General features: G+C 50.4%; 1 protein-coding gene across 1 annotated transcript; it reads left to right on the forward strand.

Annotated features, from left to right (window-relative positions):
* The first annotated feature begins 5,676 nt into the window (after window positions 1-5,676).
* On the forward strand, window positions 5,677-26,495 carry Hrk (harakiri, BCL2 interacting protein). Its single transcript, XM_076922604.1, has 2 exons — window positions 5,677-6,035; window positions 21,640-26,495. The coding sequence occupies exon 1, from the start codon at window positions 5,690-5,692 to the stop codon at window positions 5,966-5,968; it is 279 nt and encodes a 92-aa protein (XP_076778719.1). The 5' UTR covers window positions 5,677-5,689; the 3' UTR covers window positions 5,969-6,035; window positions 21,640-26,495.
* Window positions 26,496-27,631: the final 1,136 nt, after the last annotated feature.

The raw sequence follows: 27,631 nt of genomic DNA on the forward strand, positions 1-27,631 counted from the left end.
CCTGCTGTGGTTGTTCTCCTGCTCTCTTCTTTCAACAAGGCTCTCAGGGGAAGGCACCAGAGGGGTCATTAGGAAGCCCCTGGAGAAAGGTTACCCTATCTTCTCAGGATACCCAGAAGGACAAGAACCACTCCGCTCAGGTCTGTCATCTAGAGGGAATGCTCCTGGGAAGAACTGTGAGACAGGATCCAGGATCTCTGAGAACTGACTGACTCTCTTTGCTTTCTCAGTGGGATTGGGTCGCGGTCCCTATTTTGTTTCTTAAGTGGCTATTTACCAATCCCAAGACGACCACAAAGGCCACAGTCATCTTTTCTGTCCATCACGTCATTAACTCCCCTTGTGAATTCTCTGGTTCAGTACTCACAGCCAGCCCAGTGGTAGGTTTGGCATTCCCTGTCAGTAGATGGGAAACCCAAGGCCCAGAGAGAGGAGCAACCTGCCAAGGCACCCAGCTGTCATTTAATATGGCCATGACCCAGCTCCCTCTGGCTCCCAACCTTAAATCTATCCCCCTGCTATCCTCAGCTTTGGGAGGAGAACACAGGGTACTATGAGCTGGCTCCCGGCATCAGAGCTGGACTTGGCACAGACAGGCGTCTTCCAGAAACACAGCTGTGTGGAAGAGGCAACAGCCGTCCCTTCATTTGCCACTGACACAACCACACATACGTTGAAACACCTGAGGAAAGGCTCCCTGGCTCTCAAACACCAGAGAGAGTAAAAAATGTATTAATCAAAGAAAAGAACTATATAACCCTTTCCAGCCCCAGACAGTGTTGGTTTCTGTAGGAAATGAAAGAATGACCTGGGCCAGACATACATACATGTGTATACATGTATATACATATATGTGCATGTATATACATGCATACATACATATGCTTGTAAATACATACACACAGAGACACAGTTCTATGTTATTTTATAACATTTCCACGTTTATCATTGTATTTTTAGACTTTTTCAATTGTGTGTATGTATGTGTGAATGTGTGTGTATGCATGTGTATGTGTCTATATGCGTGTATGTGTATACATGTGTTGTATGTATGTGTGTTTATGTGTGTATACATACGTATATGTGTGTATGTGTGTATGCATGTGTTGTATGTGTATATGTTTGTGTGTGTGTAATATATATGTCACATGTGTGCAGATGTTCACAGAGGCCAGAAGGCACTGGATCCCCTGGACCCGGAGTTACAGGTGGTGATGAGCTGTCAGATGCGGGTGCTGGGAACTGAACCTGGGACCTCTGGAAGAACAGCAAGTGTACTTAACCTCTGAGCTGTCTCTCCAGCCCCCACATTGTATTTTAAAAGAGAAAAAGACCAATAAAAACTCCTTTTTTCATCCCTCCATCCATCCATCCATTCATTATTCCATATTATTCTGTCAGAGAGTCAGCTGGTCATACAGTTTCCATTCACTCAGTGAGATGGTCATTTATTCCAGGAGTCAATCTGTGTCTCGACCAGCTACACTCCCCGCCAGACACCTGGAGAATCTTCTCACACTAGAATCTTCCTCAACGTGAAGCAGCTCACACTCCCTTGCAACTGACAGGAATGTTTTGTCTTTAAAAAAAATTAAATAAATAAATAAATAAATAAATAAATTCATTTCAAATTTTATGAACTGTTTTTGAAGTGACTTTGTTGTTGTTTGTTTGTTTTTTAAGATTTATTTATTTATTATATATACATGAGTACACTGTAGCTGTCTTCAGACACACCAGAAGAGGGCATCAGATCTCATTACAGATGGTTGTGAGCCACCATGTAGTTTCTGGGATTTGAACTCAGGACCTCTGGAAGTGCAGTCAGTGCTCTTAACCACTGAGCCATCTCTCCAGCCCCTGTTTTTGTTTTCTTGTTTGTTTGTTTTGTTTGAGACAGGGTTTCTCTGTGTAGCCCTGGCTGTCTTGGAACTACCTCTGTAGACCAGGCTGGCCTCAGACTCACAGAGATTCACCTGCCTCTGCCCCAGGAGCTGGGATTAAAGGCATGCACTGCCTTTAATCCTATGGCTGGCTGAAATAACTCCTTAAAGCTTCCTGGCTTCCCTCCCTCCCTTCCTCCCCTCTGTCTTCCCTCCCTCTCTTCTTCCTTTCTCTTTGCCATGTTGCCCAGGTCAGCTTCAAACTCACTCTGTGTGCGGTGCTGGGGGTCAAACAAGAGCCTGCAAGATATTAGCAAAATTAAATTTGACGGGAGTGTTGGGAGAGCATGGTGTTACTGACCAAAGGGTTTGCTTCTCTGGTCAACACTAGACCTCAGGGACTGATGAGAACCACACAGACAGGAGGCTGCACATGCCCTGCATTCTTCTGAGGGCTCTGAGTGACTACATGACAAAGTCTCTCTCTCTCTCTCTCTCTCTCTCTCTCTCTCTCTCTCTCTCTCTCTCCTCTCACCCTTTGCATTTGAGATGAGTACTCTATCACTGAACCCTAACCCTTGGATTAGCTTTTGTTTTGAGACAGGTCCTCGGTAAGCTATCCAGGTTAGCTTTCAATTCACTCTGTAGTGCAGAAAAGTCCTGGCAATGCTCCTGCCTCAGGCTCCTTGAGTAGCAGAGACTACAGGCATGGGCTATCAGGCCTGGCTCCTTTATTAAAGGAACACAGTATGCTAGGCTCCAGGCTAGTGGGAGTGGAGTGGCCTATAAGAGTCCTGAGCCTGTGTGGTAGATACAAATGTTATCTTTATTTCTCAGTTAAAGAAATGGATACTTCAAAGGGGCCCATCTTGGGGCTCACTGGATATAGGTGATTGCCACCAAGCCTGATAACTGGAGTTCAATCCCCGAGACCCCACATGGTGGGAGGAGAGAACTTACTCCTGCCAATTGTTCTCTGACCTCCATACGCACTCCATGTCACACGTGTGCATACACATACAGAAAGAGAGAGAGAGAGAGAGAGAGAGAGAGAGAGAGAGAGAGAGAGAGCACAAATAAAAAAAAAAACTTTTTAAAGGCTACATTTCAAAGTTCAGCTCCCAGTGACCACGTGTAGAGGGGGTCAGGATAATTGGTATGAGCAAGCTTCAGAGACTGTTTCAGTGATGGAGAGACAGAGGCCTTTTTCCCTTGACCCTCTTTTCCCATAACCCACTTCTCCTCTCCTCTCCTCTCCTCTCCTCTCCTCTCCTCTCCTCTCCTCTCCTCTCCTCTCCTCTCCTCTCCTCTCCTCTCCTCTCCTTCCCACAGCCAAAGCTATACTCTATCTGCTTCAAAAACATCTAAGCTGCTGGGAGCCAACCCAGTACCACCTTGTGAGCCTAGTGTTTCAAGGGGGCAGGCTTCCAAACAGGGTAATAATCGTCCCATTAAAATTAATGTCCATGAAGTGAGCCGTTAAAAGCGTGGAGATTAAAAGGGAGGGGGGATTGTTCAATTTAAATCCAAAGGGCTTTTTAAATAGACACAGTATCTTCAATCTTGGACCACTACAGTCGGGCAATGGTTCAGCTGCCCTCTGTAAGGATGGCTGGGATTAGGGAGGGAGAGTCCCGGGAGATGGGGAAGGAGTTCTGGCCAGAAGTAGAGAGGACCAAGGTTTATTTGAGTCCACTGCATGCCAGGCGCTTGGCACAGGGTTCTTTCATTTAATCTGGGCCCTGGTCCTGGGAGGGAGGCATTATCAGTCTCAGAATACTGTCAGAAGCCAATGTAAAACCACAGGGAGAGCTTTGTGCCTGCTACTGGGTGCCCTAGTTCACGGCCAGACTTTGCTTTCCACTAACCCTTATCTTGGACAAGAGGCCTTATGGACTGGGGCCTTAGCTTCCTCATCTTGAAAACAAGGTACCAAGAGATTCTCTGTAGGAACACAGGCCAGACCTTGGCAGGCAGCTGGCATGGAAGGTACTCAATAGTGTGGGCAGTTAGGGCACAGTGACTGTGACGGGGTGATGGAGAGGGCCACCGAGAGCACCCGGTCACTTCACCAAGCTGCCAAGGGAGCCAGCAGCCACTGATGCAGCTGAGAGTTGGTCAAGCTGCAGGCTGCAGACCTGTCATTTCGGGGCTCAGGAGGATGAGGCAGGAGAGTTTCTGGCTAAACCACAGCCTGGGCTGCAAAGCAGAGCTTTTTGAAACAAAACAAAAGTAACAATAACATTACAAACACACACACACACACACAAAAAAAAGGTGGGCTCATAGCTTTTTGTCTTTGGGGGGGTTGGTTTTTCCTTTTAAACTTATCTATCTATCTATCTATCTATCTATCTATCTATCTATCTATCTATCTATGTTCTATCAACCTATTTATCATTTGTCTGTCTGTCTATTTTATGGGTGTGTGTACAGGTAGCATAGTTTGCTTACGGAGGATGGAAGTCAGAGGACAACCTGTGGGTATCAGTTATGTCCTTGGATCACATCGATTCACCGGATTTACCATACTGAAATTAAATCATCAGCCTTGGTTGCAAGCACCCTTACCCACAGAGTCATCCCTGACTCCTTGGGATTTTTTTTTAAAATATAAGATTCTTTCTGTAACCCTGGCTGACCTGAAACCACTATATGGACCAGGTTGTCTTTGAACTTGTGTATCCCCCTGCCTCTGCTTCTGTAGTACTGAGACTGGAGGATTACTGCTAGGTGCTACTCCACCAAGTTCGTGATCATTAAGAATCTTTTCCAAGAGACCAGAGACCTCACCAGGCCTTAACCATACTCTGCAGGACTGAAAGGGCCACGGAAGCTTCCTCACTGGCCACCTCCCTGCTCCTTCAGGTCCCAATCCCAAAGCTGTCCAAATTCCAGTGGCTTTGACATGGTGGGCGGGTCTTTCTAGCACCCTAAGGGGTCCCTGGAGCCCCCTCGCTGGTCAGCAGCCTCCCCGGAGGACTTCCCATGCTGGAGCTAGGGCGGAACTGGATTGGTCTTCCTTGGGGTTAGGTAACCTCACTGGGCATCAAGCCAGCGCCTTACAGGGTCGCCAGCAAACCATGACCCCGTTAAAAAAGATACAGCTCACAAAGCAAGCAGGCAACAAGAACTTCTCTCTAGAACCACGTTCTTGATTGGGGGGCGGGGGGGGAGGGAATGTCTTGAGTGCAAAGGCGACTCGTCCAAGTTGGAGTCCAACCCCACCAGCTCCAGGTCCCCCCCACCCCCCGCCTTCATTTCAGGGTTCAGGCTCTCACCCAGGGGTGCGTTGAGGTCAGGGTGAAGGGGGTGTGAACGCGTGTCAGAAATGTGTGCACCGACCCGAAAATTGACAGGTGCCCCCCAAACCGGGCAAGTCGGTTTGAATCCCCCTGCCTCGCACCACCCACGCCACACAACAGCCCGGGGATCTTTTCGCATAACAGCCGAATTTTCCCGGAGCTCCATCCACAGTGTGCACCGAGCTGGCTTTCCAGCCTATGTCCGAGCTGGAGTCGCCCGCAGCCCGGGAAGCGAGACAGCGAACGCCACGGGCCAGCATCCCTGAAGCCCCGCATCCCCGCCTGTCCCCGCCCTGTCGGCGTCTCGAGGGTTAAAAGTTACCTCTCGGCTTTTTCTCCTGCACACACTCCCCACCCCCCGGGCCGGATGATGTAACCCCCTCCCCGCGCCCTCCCCGCCCCCTCCACCATGTGACACTTTAATTAATAATAGCGCCGTCAGCACAACAAACGCGCGGCGCAGGGCGAAACTTGGGGTCCAGGGAGGCTCCTCCGCACGCCATGTGCCCGTGTCCCCGGCATCGCGGCCGCGGGCCCCCGGCCGTGTGCGGTTGCGGCGACGCTCGCCCCGGGCTGCGCTGGGCGGCGGCGCAGGTGACCGCGCTGCGGCTGCAGGCGCTGGGAGACGAGCTGCACCGACGCGCCATGCGGCGTCGCGCGCGGCCCCGGGACCCGCTGCCCGCGCTGCTGCCCGCGCTCCGCGCCCGCTGGCCCTGGCTGTGCGCGGCCGCGCAGGTGGCGGCGCTGGCGGCCTGGCTGCTCGGCAGGCGGAGCGCGTAGGCGGCGCGCGCGGGGCCTTCTTGGTGGGGGGAACCGGAGCCGAGACCCAACCCGGACCGAGCAACAGGTACGCGGGCGAGCGGGCGGGAGAGCGACAGCGATAGCCGGAGCCAGGGCTCCTCGGCGAGGAACGGCAGACCCGGTCTCTCCTTCCTCGCTTGCCCTCTGTCCCTCTCTATCCAGACCCTGAGTCCCTGAGTGTCCTTTCTCTCTCTCTCTCTCTCTCTCTCTCTCTCTCTCTCTCTCTCTCTCTCTCTCTCTCTCTCTCCTCATTCTCTCTCTTCCCTCTGTTCCTCTCCTCTCTTGCTCCCTCCTTTATCTCTCTCTCCCTCTCTACTTTCTCTCTCCTCTATCACCTCCCCTCTCCCTCTCTCCCCTCTCTCCTCCCTCATTCTCTCTTCCCCTCTCTCTGTTCTCTCCTGTCTCTCTTCCTCCCTCTTTCCTTTCCTCCTCCGTCTCTCTCCTCTCTTCTTTCCCTCTCTTCCCCTCTCATCTACTCTCTCCCACTCTCCTTCTCTCCTTTCTCCCTCCCTCCTTCCTCCCCCCTCTCTCCTCCCGCTCCTCTGTCTCTGTTGTCTTCACTCTTTCCCCACTCCCCACGCCTCTCCCCTCCCTTCTCCTTTCTCCCTCATTCTCATCTCTCTTCAGTGTTTTCACTCTCTTCTTTCTCGCATCCTCTCCTCTGGCTCGCTCTATTCTTCCCCTGGTCTGGCTCTCCTTTGCCATCCCACTTTCTCCTGTTTTCCCTTTCTCCAGTCTGCTTTCTCTCTCCTTCTCCCTCCCCTTCCTTCTCCACTCTCTCCTCCCTCAATATCTCTCTCTCTCTCCCTCCCTCCCTCCCTCTCTCCCCTCCCTCCCTCCCTCTCCCCTTTCTCTTCTGTCTCTCCCTCTCTCTTTTCTCCCTCCTCTCTGTCTTCTTTCTCCCTCCCTCCCTCTCCTCTCTTCTCTGTCTCCTCCACCTTCCTCTGCAGCATAGTGGCTTTAGAAGGACATAAGCCACCACAATCGCCGCCAACCCCAGTAAACACATGCAGTAGAACCACACCAGTCCGAACCAAGAGCCTCTCCGATTAAGCACCACGGATTCTCAGCCCTTTCCAAGCCATCTGGTATTCCCACTTGACTAGGTCCCCATATCTCCACTGTCAACTCCCTTCTCCTCAAGAGTCTGCAGTTTGTGACCCCCATTCTCTATGACCCCCACTCCTTCCCACCCCCGCTCTGGTGGAAGTTTCTCATGGCTAGGTCGTAGTCCTCTCCCCAAGGCAGGCACACTTCAGGGTCCCATCTCCCGGGTAACTTTGTTGCTCCATTTACCACGAGGTGTCGCGGTTTACAGCTTGGCCTCCTGTCACCCGCCTAGCTACGGTGTGAGGTGTGGGCGCCTGTTGTGTGCTCCGGACCGTCCCAGGGTGCTGGGCACCTAAAGTTTGATGTCAGGAGGCTGTAGGTGGGTCCTTGGTAGGGCGACCTGCGCGCACCGCTGTGTGCCAGGTGTCCTGCTAGGCGTTTTGGGGGAGCAAGAAGTGTCGGGGTCTCCTTTCTAGGTTCTGGAGTGGAGAGGCTTCAGAGAACGGGAGTGGGGTGACTAGGCTGACTTCCGAGAGTGGGTCAAGATGTGAAGATCACAGGTGAGGTAGCCAGAGACCCCGAGATAGCGCACTGATCCCAGCCCAGCCCCTCGGGCACGCAGACACCTTAGGAAGCTGGCGCGGCGCCTCAGGGAGAGGCGGCAGCCGGAGCGTGGGGGGTGGCAGCGCTCGGGGAGCTGCGGGGGTGAGCGGGGTGTGAGCCGGGAGCGCGGGCGACAGATGTCGCGTGGGCCCGCGCAGCCCGGGCTCTGGCGAAGAGAACTGTCGCTTGGGGCGCCCTGCGGCCCGACTCCCTGGCTCTGGAGGTCCCAGGCGCACCTCCTCTCCGCTCTTCCTTTCAAAAGTACCGCTCCCGCAGAATCCCGGGAAGCGGGAGGGGTGGGACCAATCTTTTGGAGGGTGCCACAGCTTTGAGACCCAAAATGTAGACTTTGGGAGGAGGCAGAAAGAGAAGGAAAGAAAAGGGGAAACTGGTTATGAATTGGGGAGTGGGAGCGTGAGGCGGGGAGAAATGGAAGGTGCGGTAGTGAATGGGGAGGGAAGGAAATCTAATAGAAGCGGGGGGGGGGGTGGTGGTGGTGGTAGGGATGTTAACTCTGGAGTTTTGGAGTACAAGCGGGATGGCGGAAGTGCTCTGTTGGTGTTAGTGTGGTTCCACCCGAGACTCGGGGCGAGGGCGAGAGCCTGTACAGGTGTGCATGCATGTCGGGAGTTGGGGTGTTCAGGAAACTCGAAAAAGAGGCTGCGGTCCAGGTGGACCGGGTGCTCCACTCTGCGCCCTGACAAGGGCGAGAAGTTGGGAAACTGGAGGCCCGTGGTGCGGTATGGATGCGGGGTGCAGGGGAGACAGCAGAAAACTTTCGCCTTAGAATTAACTTTCTATCCTAGCTCTGTTTCCGTCCCAGAGGTAGCTCCAAGCTGCGCCCAGACCCCTGCCTCCAGCTCCTTCCCGGCTTCTCCTGCATACAGCATTCCCGCCTCCAACTGCCACACCCCCCAGAGTTCTCGCTTCTCTGGTGCTCCTGACCCCCTGGAAGTGTCGTTGCTTTCCCCAGCTGGTCCCTTGCACCCCTGAATCCCACCTTGGGGGTAGTCCCACCCTGGCTTGAGCTCTCTACCTCATCCCATGACAAGATGACCACACCCATCCTTTCCCAGTCAGCCCTAGTTGGCTATAGCCAAGAAATCCCGCTGAGAGGGTAATCAGTTGAATTCTGGCTAGTGGATATGAGATGCTCTCCCCTTGCCCCAGCATTGGCAGGGGGGGGGGGCAGGAGGTTGTGGGGGGGGGGAGGGATGAGAATGGTCTGGTCTACCTTGTGTGTCTCCGGGAGGGTGTTTGGCTTTTAAAGAACTTAACTTTAACCAGGGTCAGTGGGCCCAACAAACTTGTTCTGAGCCCCAGCCGTGACCCAGTAACATTTGGTCCACAAACTTACCAATAAAAGGGACAAAAAAGAAATAAAGCCCCAAGGCTCAGGTTTTTTTTCCTACTCAAAACGGGGACAGTAGTAGCAATGATGTTACCGCACAGGGAACTTTAGGAGGGTTGGAGGAGCAATCCTTACTGCTTCTGGGGTGGCTGTTAGGGCTGGGGCTCCTGTGTGGCTCAGCGATGGATCCTGGCATCAAATTAATGATGATGATGATGATGAAGATGATGAAGATGATGATGAAGATGATGAAGATGAAGATGATGATGATGATGATGATGATGATGATGATGATGATGATGATAGCGGTTGCAGGTGTGAGCTACTGTGACTATTACTGAGCTGGATCCTTTTCCACCTTTGGCCATAGTCTCTACCATGGTCATTGTGGTGAAGTGCGCCATTCTTTTGAAAACGTGTTTATTTTATTTATTTATTTGTTTGTTTGTTTGTTTGTTTATTGTGTGTGGGCACGAAAGTGCCATGGCACAAGTCCAGAGGTCCGGGGACAGCTCGCATGAGTGGATTCTCTCCTCGTAGCATGTCCTGAGAGATCAAACTGAAGTGGTCAGGCAGGGATGGAGATGATGTCTGTGCCTTCTGAGCCATCTTACACCCCCACCCCCACCCCTAAGCCCTCGGAGGAAGTCAGTCTAAGACCCGGTAGGGTGCTAAAACAGACAAGGCAGTGGGTTAAAGCGCTTGCTGTGTAGACGTGAGGACCCTTGCATTTGTGTCCAAGCCCTGTGGAGAGACTTGAGGCTGTAACCCCAGCTCTAGAGGGAGGGGTGGAGTGAGGGCAGAGACAGGTGATCCTGGCATTCCCTGGCCAGCCAGCTGAGTTAAAATGACATGGGCAGAGGAGGGGGGAGGGGAGGGACTCTGGAAATAAAATAGGTGTCTGACCTCCACTGTGTGCGTGTGCACAGCTGGCTTGATTTATCTGCATACATATGAGGTAGGTTTGGGACCAGAAGGGCTGGGAATGTGGCTCAGTGCTAAAGGGTTTGCTCGGCATGCTGGATGGTGTTGGGTACCTGTCCTTTGTGGGCAGGTAAGGGCCATAGCTGCACTCAACCTGGCTGTAAAGGAAAGCCATCTCCTTCCAGGGTGCATTGGGGGGAGGGGTGCTAAGGCCAGTGCCAGGCCTAGCTCTTAATTCACTCCACTTGAAACGATTAGGGTCACTCTCATCATTTCAAAAAATGGGAAACTGAGGCAGAGAACAGCCGTTGACCTGAGTCTTTGCAACGTGGAGGTGGAGCTGGAGCGTCAAGCTTTGATGGGCTAGCCACCTCTTGCCCTGGCTTGGGGGTGGGCTAAGGGGGGGCGGACACCCGGTAAGGAGGTGGGAGTGGGAGAATGCACAGTACACTCTGCACCTCGGAGGCTGGTGAGGCCAGGGGGAGAATGGGTGTGAGGTAACCTTAGTCACTGCCCAAAGATACCGAGAGAAACAAAAGAGCCTGTGTGAGGGGTGGGGAGGGAGGGAGCTGGAGCTGTCTGCCTTGAGAGGGGGAGGGGAAGGAGAAAGAATGGAGCCCTGGAATCTGTCTTTGAGAGGGGAACCAGGGAAGGGTAGCCTACTCTTGCTGTGGGACTAGATAGGGGGCCCCAGCAGTGGTCAGTGACTAGGAAGGTAACAGATAATAGGGAAGCCCTAAAGAATTAACGGCGGGCTGGTCGGCCAGCTAGACTTTGGTGATTAAGTGGTTAAATCTGGAGGTGCATCCAGCAGGCCACCCTCGCCAAAATTCTGTCGGGCTCACCAGCGCTGACTTCAGCTCGGCAGGGGAGGGGATAGTCGCTGCAGGGGGACAGCTGTTAAGGGTGAACTCCTCCGGGGAAGGGGCCAGGAAGCCCAGCTTTCTGGTCACAGGATCCCTGCCTTTGAGTCATGCTCATGCCTAGTGAGAGGCCACAAGGGCACAAGTGCCAGAGTTACCCACGGAAGCAGGAATAGCTGCCCCAGATGCAGCCAGATGGATTCAGCCATCCCATCTCTAGGTTTTGATGTACCTTAGAGGGAGGAAGGGACCAGGCTTCTGTTTCCCACTGTGTCACTAATGTTTGTGTGAACCAGTGCTGCTTAGCCCCTGGTGACTTACTGGTCCCTGCTGCATAGTTAGCTATGCACTGGGGAAACAAATCCATCACGAATGAAGCAAACTGGTTTTTTTCTTTCTTTCTTTCTTTCTTTCTTTTTTCTTTCTCTTAGTTTCTACTACTGTTCCTGTCTAGTCAGGAGTGTTTTATGGTGCTGGGGATGGAGACCATAGGCTCAGCTATGACCCTGGACTAATGACTGCTGCATGCCTGCTGTATGCTAGGCACTATATCAAAAAGTTTGTGTATGTGCATACAGTGTTTGCGTGTTAATGTGTGTGTGTGTGTGTCTGTAGACCAGAGGCTGATGATGGGTGTCTTCCTCTTCTTCAGTCACCTTTTCCCATTTGTATGTGTGTGTGCATGTGTACGTGTGTACGTGTGTGTGTGTGTGTGTGTGTGTTACCCACACACCTAGTACAGGTATAGAGATCCCAGTCAGCATAGGAGTCCTTGATCATTCTCCCACTTTATTTTTAAGGGCAGGCTTGCTCACCTGATTAGCTCGCTGATTGGCTACGCTGGCTGGCTATGGAGTTCCACCTATCTCTGCCTTCCCCAGTGCTGGGGTTACAGGTGCACACTCTGGTGCCCAACTTTTCAACCTTTTACTCAGGTGCTGAGGATCTGAACTCGGGGTCCTCGTGATTGAACAGCAAGTGCTTTTGTGCCTGAGCCATTCCTCAGCCCCTGGGAGATGTTTTACTGGGAACAGGCAGGCAATGGTGAAGAAGAAGGCGTGTCCGGCTACTGTAGCCATGTAATGAATTACTCCGATGCTTATCTCACTATTCCAGTGCCTGTTGGGGTTGGGAACCCAGTCAGGGTATAGACAGACATGCAGTATTCCTGCTGTGGAGTGGCTGGGTTGGGGTGAGGGAATCTTCACTTACAAGCCTGGCTGTTGAGGCTGGAGCTGTCAATCAGAGCCTTCTCCCGAAGCCTGGGCTCCTTCACAATATGGCAGACTTAGGAGAAGAGCCTGATATGGTGACTAGTGACTCAGAACTCTTCAAAGAAGTGAACAGGGAGCCAGGAGGAAGCTGCTTTGGTTGTTCTGATCCGGCTCTGAGAGTCACCTGAGTTAAGAGCAGTCCCAATCTGGTCCAGGTTACCAAAAACCCAAATAAACCCATTCTGCTGCAGCTGTTCTAAGCAGAGGTGGCTTAGTTCTGAGAGGCACAGATAATGTGTGTTTTATTAGACAAATAGCATCTTGTAGGCAGCGTGAACACGTCCTATGAGAGGGCAGCTCCTGCAGGCAGTGTGCTTAAAAAAAAATATTTATTTTATGTGTATAAGTGTTTCCCTGGAATCCCAGAGCTGAGGAGGCAGAGGCAGGCAGATCCCTCAAGCTGACTGACCACCCAGGCAACTTGGCAGCTTGGTGAGGTTCTGTGAGACCTTGTCTCAAAAACTAAAGTGGAGAGGAATTAAAGACACCTGACATGGATCCCCCTGGCCTCGTAAGCGCGCACGCACACACACACACACACACACACACACACACCAAAGAGACACCACCTGTTGGCAGATCATGGGACTTATTTATCAGTTCTGACTTCACCATTAAGAATATTCAACCATGGGCTGGAGAGACAGCTCAGTGGTTAAGAGCACTGGCTGCTCTTCCAGAGGTCCTGAGTTCAGTTCCCAGCAACCACATGGTGGCTCACAACCATCTGTAATGGGATCTGATACCATCTTCTGGTATGCATGAAGACAGGGTTCTCATATACTTAATATTCATCCATATTTCATGTTCAAGGGGGAGCAGCTGGGTGACATGGACCCTGAAGTCAGGCTAACTTTAAGTCCCCACCTGTCACTTGCCGGTAGTGTGACTTTAAGCACATCCACTTACCTTCCAGGCCCCGGTGCTCCTCTGTGAACTGGGATCCCAGTGACACCAGCACACGTGGGTCCTGGTATTGAGGGTCTGACCCCACATCACCAAACTGTGAGAACCAGCTCTGTGTGTCTGGTGTCCAGGAGACAGGCAGGTCTAAACTGCATGGCCTATCATGAATGAACCTCAGAGGTGGACACTTTGGGATTGTGCGTGGCTTTTCTCTCCAGTGGAGGTTAGCCTGTGTGCTCGCATTCATGGCATGGGAAGGGACTGTAAGGACTTTTCTGAGTTTAGTCTAAAGCACTTGCTTGTGTTACCTTCCCTGCTTCCCACCTGTGCCTTGGCAATCTGCTGAAGCCGGCAGGGCTAGGATGCATGGCCAGTGCCCTGGGTCATGCTCCCAGGCTGCCTATGCCGGCCTTGAACTTCTCCTAATGGAAGAAGCAACCATGTACATTGATCGCTCACCATATCCCAGTGCTAAGGTGTGTAGAACAGAGAATGTCTGCGGGGATTCAGCAAGTCCCAGAAACGACACAGTAAACCTGGCTGATGTCATCCTTATGTGCTCCCGTCTACTTGGGAAAAGAGCCATTGTTTTAATCTGTTCCCAAAAGATCTGTGACCCACCCAAATAATAGTATTCTAAAGACATCCAGACCTGATATTAGGACAATCGATACCATTCAATCCATCTCCTGTACCTTGCAGATGGGGGAACTGAGGCCCAGAGAGAAACCCCTGGTGGTAAAATGTAGTAGGTTTAAAAGCCAGCTAGCTGTTCCTTCGCATGGGTTAGGTACAGTGACCTCCACGTGGAATGTGGCCTTAGCCCTGCTTGATTGAGGATTTCCCTGAAACACTTACAAAGCAGGTGCTCTCTTACTGAAGCCTGTATTTCCAGTTTTTCTTGAAATTATGGAAAGTCCTGGCAACAATGAGTCTCTGTGCCCACGTGGCAGTAAGACCCCCTTATATGTGGGTTACCATCCATCCATATACCATAGCTCATCCTGGCTCACTCGAAGGGGCTCCGTGGATTTCAGTGCATACCTGTGGCAGTCCACCCCCCACCTGGAGGTTCCCCCCTCCCTGACAGTCCTCCCTCCAGGCCCACGCACACCTGTGCAGATCCTACTTTAAGCGCCTGAGCTCATCCACTGAGATCTCACCCTGCGAACACTGGAAGGTGGGTATCACCCTCGTTATGGCTGCAAGCCATTCCTTTGTCTTTGTATGAAGCACCACTGACTTAGCTAGTCACCTCCTCCACGGACATCCACCCTTCCCCACTTTGTAACCCTGGAAACCAGCTCGCAGTGAACATTCTTGTTTGGATACCTTCCAAGCAAAAGGCATAGTTCTCAAAGGTGACGTCTCATCAAAGCATGTCCACGTTATAACATGTAGCACATACGGGCGCGATTGTCTTTATATCCATTAGTCTGCTTTATGAAGGGCTTGTCCAGGTTGAGCTTGGTGGCACACAACTGTAGTAGCATAAGCTCAGGAGTGTGAGGCAGGAGGATTGCTTGAGACAGGAGTCTGAGGTTAGCCTGAGCAAAGAGAGAAAAGAATGTATCAAAGCAAGAAAGGGATGTATCAGAGAGAGAAAGGAATGTCCAGTTTATTTGGGCTTGATTCTAGGTTGATCTAGCCCTCCTGAAAGTCAGTGGTTGGGTTGGCAATGGTGGGGGCTGGAGCATTTTCATCTCTAGCAGGTTGGGTGAACGTCTAAAGATTGCTAGCAGGGGCCAGGCCAAGGGGAGCAGACACCTTTCCCAGAGGTCTATCAGCTCCTGTCAGTCTCCAGCATGAAAAACTCAGGTGAAGACTAAAATAAGAACCCACTGGAGCCATCTTCCATCATCAAGGATGCTGCCCCAAACAGCTTTCCTCCGAATCCTTGCATCAGGAGCATTGCCGCCGTTTGACTCCTTCAGGCACATGGAGCTGTCGACAGCTGATATGCCTGTGCTCGGGTGTGCAGCAGATGTGGAATTGAGCATAGTTCTGGGCTTTGGAGGCAGAAAGGTAGGTGGGCAAGAATCAAAAAGCCGGGCAGTGGTACCTTTGATCCCAGCACTTGAGAGGCAGAGGCAAGCAGATCTCTGAGTACAAGGCTGTCTGGTCTACAGAGTGAGTTCCAGAACAACCAGGGCTAAACAGAGAAAACCTGCCCTCACCCCCCCCACACACACACACAAAGGAGAGGAACTTGTATCATTTTGTCCATCTGTCAAATTATACACATATGTGCTAGATCATGTCTGTCAGTGAGCTGTCTGTGTCTCCACAAGTCTAGCTGGACCACATGAGCCACCCTAATCTGATCATGTAACCTCTAAAACATTGTGTGTGTGTGTGTGTGCAAGATCACCTGTATGCATGCTGGCAGCTCATGGTTAATGTCTGGTGTTTTCTTCCATCTCTCTCCACCTCATATATTGAAGCAGGGTCTTTCACTCGAACCCAGAACTTACTGGTTGGACAGCATACTCTGGGAACCTCTGGCTGCCTCATTTTTTAAAGAATTGATTGATTGGTTGGTTGGTTGGTTGATAATTATGTACACAGTGTTCTCTGCCAGCATATATGCCTGCATGCCAAAAAAGGGCATCAGACCTCATTCCAGATGGTTGTGAGCCATCATGTGGTTGCTGTGAATTGAACTCAGGACCTCTGGAAGAGCAGTCAGTGCTATCAACCTTTGAGCCATCTCACCAGACACCCCCTGTCTTCCTCTTAAGCACAGGAATTACAGATGGATTTTCACAATTGCTTAGCTTTATTCATTTAAAAAAAAATTAAAAATGTTGAACATTTAACATTTTCTTTATTACTCTTGTGTGTATGGGTGTTTTGCCTGCATGGGTGTCTATGCGCCATGTGTGTGCAGTACCCACAGCAGCCAGAAGAGGGTGTGAGGTTTTTCTTTGGCTCTGGAGTTCAGGAGGGTTGTGATCTGCCATGTGGAGTTAGGAATGGAGTATGGGTTCTTGACAGAGCAACAATTGCTCTTAACCTCTGAGACATCTCTTCATCCCCCCATGACCCCCCAAACCACTTTGATACCAAGTGTTTCAGATAAAGGATACTGTGGGACACTCTGTGTATGTGTGTATGTCTGCACAAATGCTCAGCAAAGGAGAAAAGGACCTTAGTGTGCAACCTTCCACCCTTCAGTACAGAACCACACCCATCACTCCACCTCCCAGTGTTTACCTTTGTGGTATTGGGGATGGAAGCCAGGGCCTTGCTATTCCACTGAACCCCAGCTCCACTTTAACACAGTTCAGTTTCCATCTGTCTGTCTATCCGTGGTCCTTTTTTTGAGAAGATTTGGCTGACCTGGAAGTCCCAGAGATCCACCTGCCTCAGCCTCCTGAGTGCTGGGATTATAGGTCTGTGCCACCTTACCCGTACGGAGGTTTCTATCTTTCTACTCCACACACGGTATAGTTTATCAATCTGGTGATCGAGTGCTCCTTCTGTCGGGGAGCTTTCGAGTCCTTTCAAATGGCTGCTGCTGTGGTTACAGATCAAGGTAGGGGTGAGACTTTGGGCACATTTATGGGACTTGTTCTAGAGGTGAGACCTGAAACCCTCATAATAAAAATACACACCCAGGCCAGACCCTGACTTTGGGACTTGGTCACGTGGCATCTGCAAAGTGAGGGGCACACAGTCATTAGTGGTACACATGGGCTCATATCTTTGTGGACATCACTCAGTAAACAGAGCTTAGAGGGGCTTTAGAGTCGGTCCCTTTGGCAGGTGCAAGGCTGTGGCTTTGATGCAATCCCCCCCTCCCCCGCCCCCGCACTTGAAGACTGAGTGTTTAAGGCTTGTTTTACTTTATTGTTTTAACATCTTGGAGACGGTAGAGCCTTTAAGTACTGGGGTTTAATGGAAAAATCTTCCAGTCATCAGAGGTCTAGCCTGAAGAGGACGTTGGGACCCCAGATGCTTCCTCTTTTGCTGCCTGGTCACCGTAAGGAAAGCAGCTTGGCTGTGCCCCACCCCCCAGCTCCAAAGCAATGTAGTCACATCAGTGAGCCTGAGTAAACCTTCTCTCTTGATGCATCAGTTACCTCAGGTATTTTGTTACAGGGATGGAAAGCCGGCTGACAGACTCAGAAAACCCTTAGATTCCTTACACGCTCCATGATTTACAGGTAGGGCAAGCCAGGGGATGTTACCACAGGGGGTGACAGTTCTGAACGCCACCGCTTGTCCTCTGTCTAGAAGCCACAGGTGTCTTCCTTTTACCAGCTGCATTCAGTGAACATCCGACACAACCCCCAGTTTCTACCGTTTTTCTGGTGCAGTTCCCGCCCCTTTGTCTGAGCCCTCTGGTTGTTCCAGGTCACTTTAATGACCCCTCCTGTATTCAGAGAGACCATGCCTGTGTCAAAGGCTCTGTTTGCATCCTGGGTCTTCTTGGAGGCGGCCCCAGTCTGGCTTTCTATTGCTGTGATAAACGCTGACCAAAAGCAACCGAAAGGGGAGGATTTATTTCATCATATACCCTGTAATCCACCATGAAGGGATTTCTAGGGACCCCGACAACAGGGGACCAAGTGTTCAAATACTTGAGCCTATGGGGGACATTTCTCATTCAGACCATGACAAGCACTGACCTCTGACCTGCCACACCTTTCCCACTGAGGCTGGAGGGCAAATCAAGCGAGCCTGCCCTTCTTTAGTACAGAGGTCAATGCTTAGCACATAGTCAGCACACTAGATAGAACACAGTATGTACACAGTAAATACTCCTTCCACTCCCTCCATTGCCCTACCTTGTTAGCTCTGGGATTACTAAATGTCGGCCACAGGATCCCCACCTTCTGTCTCAGTCACTGCCATGGGCCCTACTGATTTTCCCGTAGCCTTGTGTGCATCTGTTGGGTGGATCGACAGCACTGGTTTTGGATTCTTTGAAGGTAGAAAGTAGGCCCAGGCCAGTGTGGGGATCCCGGTGTGGCATGCCTTGCTTGTGGAAAAAGGGAGTTAGCAGATGGGCAGCTGAAGCATTGTCTATGGTTTGAAGTCCCCAGTCTGGATCCTTCTGACTCACTGATGTAAACATGGGGCCCCTATAGTGGGTCTGACTCACTATCATGAAGTCAGTGCGTGTCCAGGGAAGAGGCAGAGGCTAACCCCAACCTGAGTCATAAGAGGAAAGGTTGGCAAGGGTTCAAGAACAGGGCTTAGGGTGAGGTGGTGCCCCAAGGTTGGAAATGAGGGGCTGTCACCACTCTGCAGAATGGGGCAGAGCATGGCTGGGGCTGGGGCTTCCTGTGACCACTGGGAAGTCCCCTGAAAAGTAAATATCCAGGGTCTATGTCCCCTGCTTGATACATTCAGCAGGAAGCCAGACACCACAGACACCCACTGATTCAGTCAACACCCTAGATTTTTTTTTCAACCAGGAAATAAATATCTGTGGACTTTCTCTCAAACCACTGAGTGTCTTCTTCCTGCCTGTGCCTCCTTCGATAACCTGTGTTGCCTCTGCTTCCGAAATCCGCCAGGCATGATGGTACACACCTCAAATCCCAGCATGGGAAAGTGGAGACAGGGAAGTTGTGAGTTCTGGGCCAGCCTGAGCTACATAGGAAAATAAACTGTCCATGAGCAAGTACTCTCCAGGACTGCCCTATCCTCATATGTCTAGGCAACCGACACTCTGCTTTCTGTGTCCAAAGACTTGCCTGGTCTGGTGAATCTTTCCTATAAATGTATGCTGTGCTGTTTCTCACTTTCTTCTTAGTTTCTCCCACTTACCGTAAGATTTCCAAATAAGGGTCAGTAGAAAGTCTTTTTTTTTTTTTTTTATAGCCAAATAATATTCCACAGCACGGACAAACCACACTGTACTTAATCTGTCCGTCTCTGATGCATGTTTGGGAGTTTCCACCTGTTGATTTTGAATCACGTTGCTATGATTGTCTGTGTACAAGCTTCATATATTTATATAGTGAAAACAGGCATTTCCCTTCCCCACTGGCTCCCTTATTCATTCATTCTCTCTCTCTCTCTCTCTCTCTCTCTCTCTCTCTCTCTCTCTCTCTCTCTCTCTCTCTCTTTGTTTTTTTTCAAGACAGGGTTTTTCTGTGTAGCCCTGGCTGTCCTGGAACTCACTCTGTAGACCATGCTAGCCTTAAACTCAGAAATTCGCCTGCCTCTGCCTCCCAAGTGCTGGGATTAAAGGCGTGCGCCACCGCCCGGCTGGCTCCCTTATTCTCAACAAGGCCTCCTCAGATTTCCGTGTCGTCTTTCTGTTATGGCTCACTGAGTTTAACTAGAGTTACCAGCCCGAGTGTGGGTAGAAAAATTGCCCCGTGGAGCAAGGACAAGTTATCTGTGGCTACGCCACTGAAGGTAGTGACACCTACCCCCCCCCAACAAATGTTAATTCTCAGTGGTCCCACTAGGAGCAGTGAGAACTCGTGGGTTCCGTCCCCATCTATGACAAAATGTCGATGGGCCCAGTCAATGAGTTGAACAGCCATGCCATGTCCAGAAGACATCTTTTTGGTACAGGTTCTCTCTCATCCTCAGCTCTTACATTCTTCCTGCCCGTCTCTGGCGATGTCCCCCTGGGTCTCAGAGGACCTGTCCCCTTTGGGGTCGAGCACTCCACCATTATGTATCCTTACACTGGAGCCCCTGGAGCAAGAATGGCCATGAATGCTATAGCAGCAACCAACAACCACTTTGCAACTGGGACTGAGGTCCAGCCCACAGGAGTGAACTCTTGCCTGGTTCTGTAACCCTGATCGGGTGCCCTTTTCTGGGGAAACCATAGCCCCCAAGGGAGCCTACTATTACGTTTTTGTTAGTCACGTTATCACTGCTTTCTGAACACTCACGTTCATACCGATGGATCAGTACCACCTCCATCCTCTCGGAGGATATCACCACAGCAGGCTGTAGGGTGATTACTATGTACTAGGCTTTGATGTTTGGTGTGTGAGCTCGGCTCACTTGCTTGCTAGCTCTAGCCTCATCCTCCCCACCCCCACTCCATATCCAGCCTTGAGAGCCTTCTGGTAGTCTGGCTAGTTAGCTGGAATCCAATTCTCAGTAGGGATCTCTCTGTGCTTTTGCTGCTGCCTCTCCCTGGGCTGCCATGTTTCCCAAGACTGCATTCTTCTCCAGGAGAGCAGTGTTAGGAACTTCTTCCCCTCTGTCTCCAGTGGCCCGGGAATTTCCCATGGGCAGGAAGCACTGCAGTGGGTCATGGCTATGGGGTGTGTGGGGACGACGGGTGAGTAAGAAAATCAGACTGTAACTCTGTCTGAAATACGGACAGATGGAAGTGTGAAAGGAACAGATGAAGGACTTGTTCCTAAATAGGAAAAGGTAATGAGCCTTTAGATTTTCATCAATCTGGGCTGGGGAGATGGCTCAGTGTCTTCTCTTCTAGAGGACCCAGGTTCAATTCCCAGCACCCACTGGACAGCTCACAACTGTGACTCCAGTTCTAGAGGATCTGACTCCCTCTCTGGCTTTCACAGCACTGTGCACAGATATACATGCAGACAAAATATTTATATACATAAAGGAAAAAATTGCAAAAAGATTTTCATCAATTCATCGATCCATTATCCATCTACCCATCCATCCATCCATTGATCCATCAGCCATTCACCCATCTACCCACCCACCCACCCGTCTATTCATCTATCCACCCAACCACCCACCTATCCATCTATCTATCCATCCATCTATCCATCCACCCACCCATCCATTCATCCATCCATCCATCCATCTATCCATCCACCCACCCACCCATCCATCCATCTATCCATCCATCCATCCATCCATCTATCCATCCATCCATCCATCTATCCATCCATCCATCCATCCATCCATCTATCTACTTCCCTCCCTATCATCACCCATCATTTATCAATTAATCATCTATTTGTCATTTATAAATTACCATCAATAAACTTATTTAATTTTGGTGCAGAGAACAGTACCTACCTTCAGGGCCAAAATTCAATTCATCCCACCTTCCCACCCCCAGTCAGGGTCTTATGTCCCACAGACTATTCTGGAACTTCCTAGTTTCTGAGCTTGGCCAAGGATAACCTTGTACTCATGATGGTCGTCGTCGTCCTCCTCCTCTTCCTCCTCTTCCTCCTCTTCCTCCTCTTCCTCCTCCTCCTCTCAAGTGCTTAGATTGTAGACATGCAAGATTGGCTATGGTTAGTGCAGTGCTGGGAGTGAAACCAGAGGTCTCTTGCATGTTAGGTTACATAGAGTTTCTCTATGTAGCTCTGGATATCATCACTGTGTAGACCAGGCTGGCCTTGAACTCACAGAGATCTGCCTGTGTCTGCCTCTCAAGTGCTGGTATCAAGGGTGTGTGCCACCATGCCTGGCTCAAAGTCTGTTTTTAGTCACAGACGACACTCATGTAAATGTTCAGGTCTGAGAGCAGGGGTGTGTGTGTGTGTGTGTGTGTGTGTGTGTGTTGTGCTTTTGGGGAAGGAGAGCTGTTCCTACCACATGGACAGAGCCTCTGGGACCGAGAAGAGCCAGGCCTGGAGTCTTTCCCTCCCCGGTCAGAGCTTTGTGTCTCAAATCCCCCTCTTCCCCTCCCCCTCTGCACTGACATCACCTCTGAAGCTGACTGCACTGACAGAAAAAAACAAATCTTTGTTTCTACAGGTTGGCGAAACCCTGTGTCCTTGGAGGAAGCTGGTTCCTGTTTTCCTGAGGGAGTAGCCCAGGGCGTGGAAGGATGCAGAGTGTAAAGAGCTGATGGTGGAACCATGGACAGAGGAAGCCCTCGGGAAGTCCAGCTGCAGAGATAGCCACCCCAGTGCTATTTAGCTATATATATACAAAACAAGAGAAAATACAAAATTCCGTATCTGTGCATGCCTGCGGGGGACGTGGTCCCTTTCCTTTCCACGCAACCTTGCGATGTGAACTCTGAGACTCTGTAATGTCTAGGGTGGCAGGGGAGAGAGATGCTGGCTGCCACGCCTGCAGGAAACTTACATGGACCGGTGGGATCAGCCTCAGCGTGGACCAACTGCTCAGTACAGATGCTGGTGTGAAGTAGAGGGGACTCTGCCAAAGGCAAGATGGACAAGACAGAGAGGACATGGGGCCCGTTTTCTTGGGGGCAGCCTGGGATCCCTCCATTTCTTGACATGTCCTAGCCTCTCCCTGACAGCTCTCTAGATCTTGTGGTGGTCCTAGCCAGAGAGACGGGATGTCATTTTCTTTCCCTACCTATATCGTGTGTCTGGTGCTTCACTTCACAGTCTCTTGGTGCTAAGTGTATCCTTCTTGGTATGGCCAGAGTCTTACAGACAGACCAGGAAGGCCAGGGGATGAGAGGTTTCTATTTTGCTCTTTGGATATACTCTCATTTTTTTTTTTTTAAAGGGCCAGGTGACAAGATTGCGAGCGAGCGAGAGGGGCAGGCCAGTATACAGGAGCTGCTTAGGAGATGGCAGTCCCTCCTCTCTCTGAGGCAGTACTCTGAGAGACTGCTGTGGCCTCCCCCAGTTTCCTAAGGGAATTCAGGGCTTAGGTTTTTATAGATTAAAGAGCCAAGAAATGGCTGCGTTCTGATGGAGCGTGATTTATAAGCAGGGGATGTTGGGGGAGGGGGCGGACCATTTAAATGAAATGTCCGGATTTCCCTGCTCCCCAAACACACAGAATAAGCTACTGTTTTCAGAAGTTTCTAGAAGGGCTAATATAAATATATATATATACACACATATATGATGAAGCTGTGTGCTAGACTGACATTTGGCTGCAACGGCTCACGGCTTCAGGGCTGGTGGTTATTATTATTATTATTATTTTGCTTTCGTTTTTTATAAAATCCCAACAGAAACAGGTATTACTCCTCTGCGTGGCTACTGTATCACCCGCATCAAAGTCTCTGTAAGCCCAGACGGCGAGCGGTATTTGCTATGGGCTCAGTGAGACAGTTACTCTTATTTTTATTTTAATTTTTTTCCCCTTTTTAATTTTGGAGACGAGCCCAGGCTGACCTCAGCTCACGAGCCTCCTGCCTTGGGATCTGGCATTTGGAACACTGGCTATCAGGGGAGTGTCATTTTCTCCTGGCTGGATTTGCAGGTGACTTGCCTGGTATCAGGGGGTCTGCTAGAAAGTATCAGTTGGCCAGGTACACAGGGCTACAAGGGAAATGGTCCCTGGCCAACTCTGTTGGGTGTGACCAGTAAACTGCACACTTTCTCAGTTTGCTGTCAATGGGCTCCTCTCTCTATTTTAAACCTATGCCTTATATTTCTCTAAATAACCCACTTTTTTTAAAAAAAAAAAAAATGCAACTGAGAACTCAATGCTGAAGCCTCCCCCTTTTATCTGCCAGAACTGAACTCAGCAAAGAAAAATAAATAAATAAAAGAGCGAGCTTGTTTGGCGGGGGAAGCAGCAGGCAGCAGGCCGTGCCCCTCACCCAGCCAGAATTACACAGAGGGTCCCAGAATGATCTGGAAGACACCCTCTGCTTGTATTTGGTCCCTTTCCTAGCAAGGAAAGAGTCCTTGCAAGATCACATTTCCAGAGAAGGTGTGTGCCACACTGGGGCTCACTGGAGTCAGCCTCTTTAAAGACATACTGTCCAGATCGCAGTGGGGACATGCTGACCCTGGAGAGACCCAGTGCGAGGATGAGGGGTGAGAGGAAAAAAAAAAAAACCTCTCTTTTTGTGTTTTGTTTTTGAGCCTGGCTTTGCCTGTTAGCTAATGATAGCTCCCTGGAGGATTTGAACTCCAAACACAGGGGTTGGCATCTCTGGTGATTTTCATTTCAATGAAGCTGTGTTGCTGAGAAAGCCAAGGCACCCGTGACCTTCCCGATGGAACTTTTCAGCCAAGTCCTCTGTAAATACACTCCCGTAGTAATGAAAACCGCGTATTTATCAAATCTGGGCCTTGGCTGGCACGCAGTTCATTTGAGTGCGCTTCTCCATTGCCCCGGGTTTGATGGGGTTGTTTTTTTTAAATGCCTGCTTTTTTTTTCTATGAGATCTGACTTCTTGATGGACATTTGTATTAGGATATTGAAGCATGCTGGCTGTGTCTCTATTGTCACTGTCTCTGCCGTGGTGTTACTTGGACTGCATGAGATAATGGAGCGGCCTTTCTGTTGGTGGTGTTATTGAAAAAAAAAAAAAAAATCCCAACTTCCACAGTGTGTGAAGCGCTGGCACGGTCTCTCCTTTATCCTCCTCTCCCCGGCTGCCAAGGAGCATTGATTTTGATTCGCTTCTATGTAGAGTCTGTGAAGAAGGAGAGAGGCTTTGAAATAAATTTTAAAAAGACCTCATACTGGGTTTCAGCAGACAGCAGAGGGTACGTGTGCGCGCGTGCATGTGAGTGTGTGTAAATCGGCGTAAAGCCTGGGAGGCCTCTGAGATCATTGCTAGGGAGATGGCTGTGTGATGAGCTGAGGTGCTATCTGCCACCTGGGTTCAAAAGCTACTGGCTTCTCTCTGAGGGTGAGTCCTGGAGTCTGTGGGAATGAAGCCTTAGAGAGTAGGTCCACTCCCTTTGGGAAGCTTCTCTCTTTCTCTTCATCCACCCACAAGCAAGACTTCTATTCACACTTGGGGTTCCATCTTCCTTTGTCTAGATGGAGTTTGAGCCAGAGTTCTTTTGGAGAGCTCAGAAAGCGTCCACTGTCCATAGTCCTGTGCCAGGAGGGCATGCCCCCACGCTCCCTCCCCCCACTCCTTCACAGTCATCCAGGAGACTGCTTTCCCACCTCTTTGATCGCCTTATTCTGTTTCCTTTCTACCTTGATGGGGGATGGTGACTGAAACCTAGTGGCATCAAGGATAACGAAGCCCTGAACGGCCGGATGGGATGACACTCTACAGAGCTGAGCGCGTGAGCTCATGGCGTGTATGCCACCCGACTGTTCTGTCATGTTTCTAAAGTTGACAAAATGTCATTCTTGCCCACTGAGAACTGAGGGGAGGTGGCATGTCCTGGCACGCGCTACACGAGTATCTCTGGGAGACACTGGGTCACTACTGGGGACTGCTTGTTTGTTATTACTATTACTGTTCTTTGAGACATGGAGCCAGGCTGGCCTTGAACTCACTACACAGCAGAGGATAACCCTGAACTCCTCCCATCCTCCTGCCTCCACCTTCTGATTACTGGCATGGGCCACCACCCCTGGCTTATGTGGTGGACCTTTTGGATGGCCACAGTAAACTGTTAGGAGTGGCAGTGACCAGAACACAGGATCTCTTCTGGGTTCATGCTGTTTTCTATTTTGAGCCTGGAGTCAACTTGGGGAGATCAGGGGGTCATAAGTTGCCTGGGGATTTGGGGAGAGGGACAGCAGACTATTCCTATAGGAGCTGGTCAGAAACCCCACCAAGAAGGAAGGCTGACATCACAGTGTCTCTTGAAAACTTTAGCCAAAAGTTTATCTTTTTAACATTTTAATGTATTCATTTGACACCTATTTATTGAACATCTACAGTGTGCCAGCTGAAGACCTCCACGTCTGAACAAACTGACTTAGCTATGGTACAGCAACAGTCCTTTTTGGAGACCAGATGCCGTGAAATGTCCCTTTCCAGTCTGGCTCATAATTTAGAACAGATCTGCCAGGTCACCATTGTGACCCCAAGCTTTGCTGGCAGATTGCTATATAGTATTTTCTGCATGCCACTCTCTGGGCTGAATGCAATTAAAATTTTTGCGACGTTGTCTCCTTCTCCGTGGGAGGATTGGTCGGTCCCTTTTGTACAATAATCAAAGGCCCCCTCACAGGAGCACAGCGGCTGAACACTGCAACGAGGCGCTTTCCAAGGCTTCCCTCATCCCATTGGTAGTACCGCTGATCCCATTTTACAGGTGAGGAAGCTGAGGGCACCAAATGGCAAATCAGCTGAACTAAGGTTTGCATTCAAGTCTGTGTGCCCCCTGCCTCCAAGCCAATGTGGTGTGACCTCTGCTGGATCAGATCAAGTAGCCCTGGTGTTGCTAGTTTAAAACGAAAGCATTGTGGGTGAAGGCAAGGTGTTCTAGCTCAAGGGCAGACATTGCTAACCCAAGGGCAGGGACAACCCTGTGGCTCAGCAGGGAGTGTCTACTTTAGCTGAAAAGAGAGATGCCTTATTTGGAGACACTTGAGGGCAGGTAGAATGATTTCAGGGGGTTGTCCCCAGTTTCAGAAAACTCTAGGGTAAGGGGTATCTAATGTGCAAGTAGCCTGTCCTGACCACTCCAGAAGCCTTGGGAAGTCTCTCACCCCTCTCCGGTCTATCTTCTCTCCCAACCTTGGATCCTCAAGGTCTTTGCACTAGAAAAGTCAAGGAGCCCATGTGTATGGTAGAGACAGCTGTGAGGGCATTTGGAGTCTGGGGGAGAGGCAGTAACTTGGGGGACATTCTGTCTGGGTCCTGACCTTGTTGCCTTGTGCTCTTTCGTAAGGGGGGGTGGTGTTCCCTACCCGGATGCTTTGTACATATTTGTTACACTTTTATTAAAAAATTGATTGTGCACCTCTAATGAAGGCCTTTGTGTGTTTTCTCTGGGAAGGTGGGTCCTCAGAGACCAGCAGATAACCATGGCAACTGTGCAGACTGTGAGGCCGCATGCTCACCCTCCAGTTTTGTCTGTATTGATGTGTGCTTGCATATGAAGGTCAGAGGTCATCCTCAGGAGCTGGCCTTATTTTTATTTATTTATTTATTTATTTATTTATTTATTTATTTATTTATTTATTAAGACAGGATCTCTGTGTCATTCTGGCTAGCCTGGAACTCAATGAGTAGACCAGGTAATCAGAGGGGGGTCCTCCTGCCTCTGCTCCAGAGTGCTGGGATTAAAGGTATGCAACACTACGCCTAGTATAAGCTTGTGTTTTAAAACTGGTTCTCTTCATTGGACCTGTGGCTCCCTGGGGCAGCTAACAAACCCTTAGGAGTACATTGTCGCCTTATGTTACTAATTTGCACTTAGATTTCCACCTCTGTCTGGCTCCCTGGCAAGGTCTATATTTCTTAAAATTATTCTGGTTTTTGAGCTGGAGTTCACTATAAAGCCCAGGATTGCCTTGATCCCTCAAATCCTCCTCTCAGACTGTTATAGTTAGGAACCAGGACACCTAGCATGAATCAGTAGCTCTCTCCTCTCCCTATGAGTGCTGGAGGTGGGGCCCAAAGCCCTGGGCACACTCAGCAAGCACTCTCCCACCAAGACACATGCTCACCCTTCAGGGCAGAATCTAAGTAGATCACAGAACAGGGCCTCAGCTGGGTGAGCCCTTTCTGGTCACTACTGACACCACACGGGATCCACACGCGATCCACAGCTGTGTGTGGTACCTGGACACCAGCGAGATGTGGGGCCTGCTGGGTGCACAGACTAAAGCCTCTTGAGGACTCCTATCAATGAGAGTCAAGGCCCCCCTGGTGTGTTTTTGCGAGTACAAAGGCAGAGAGAGGTAGTTTCAGACACAACCTGAGCTCGGTGCCCCCTTGGGATGCTGCTGGAGGCAATCTCCCCCAGAAGTCACTCTGCCCTTCGGTGCGTGTGTGCAGATGTGTTTGTATGGAGGTCAGAGGTCAACACTCAGGGACTTCATCTGTTGCTCTCCACAGATTTATTTTTGGAAGCAGAATCTGTGTCTGAGTTCAGAGCTA

This window comes from Arvicanthis niloticus, chromosome 24 (genome assembly GCF_011762505.2).
Source record: "Arvicanthis niloticus isolate mArvNil1 chromosome 24, mArvNil1.pat.X, whole genome shotgun sequence".
In the NCBI taxonomy this organism is placed as follows: domain Eukaryota; kingdom Metazoa; phylum Chordata; class Mammalia; order Rodentia; family Muridae; genus Arvicanthis; species Arvicanthis niloticus.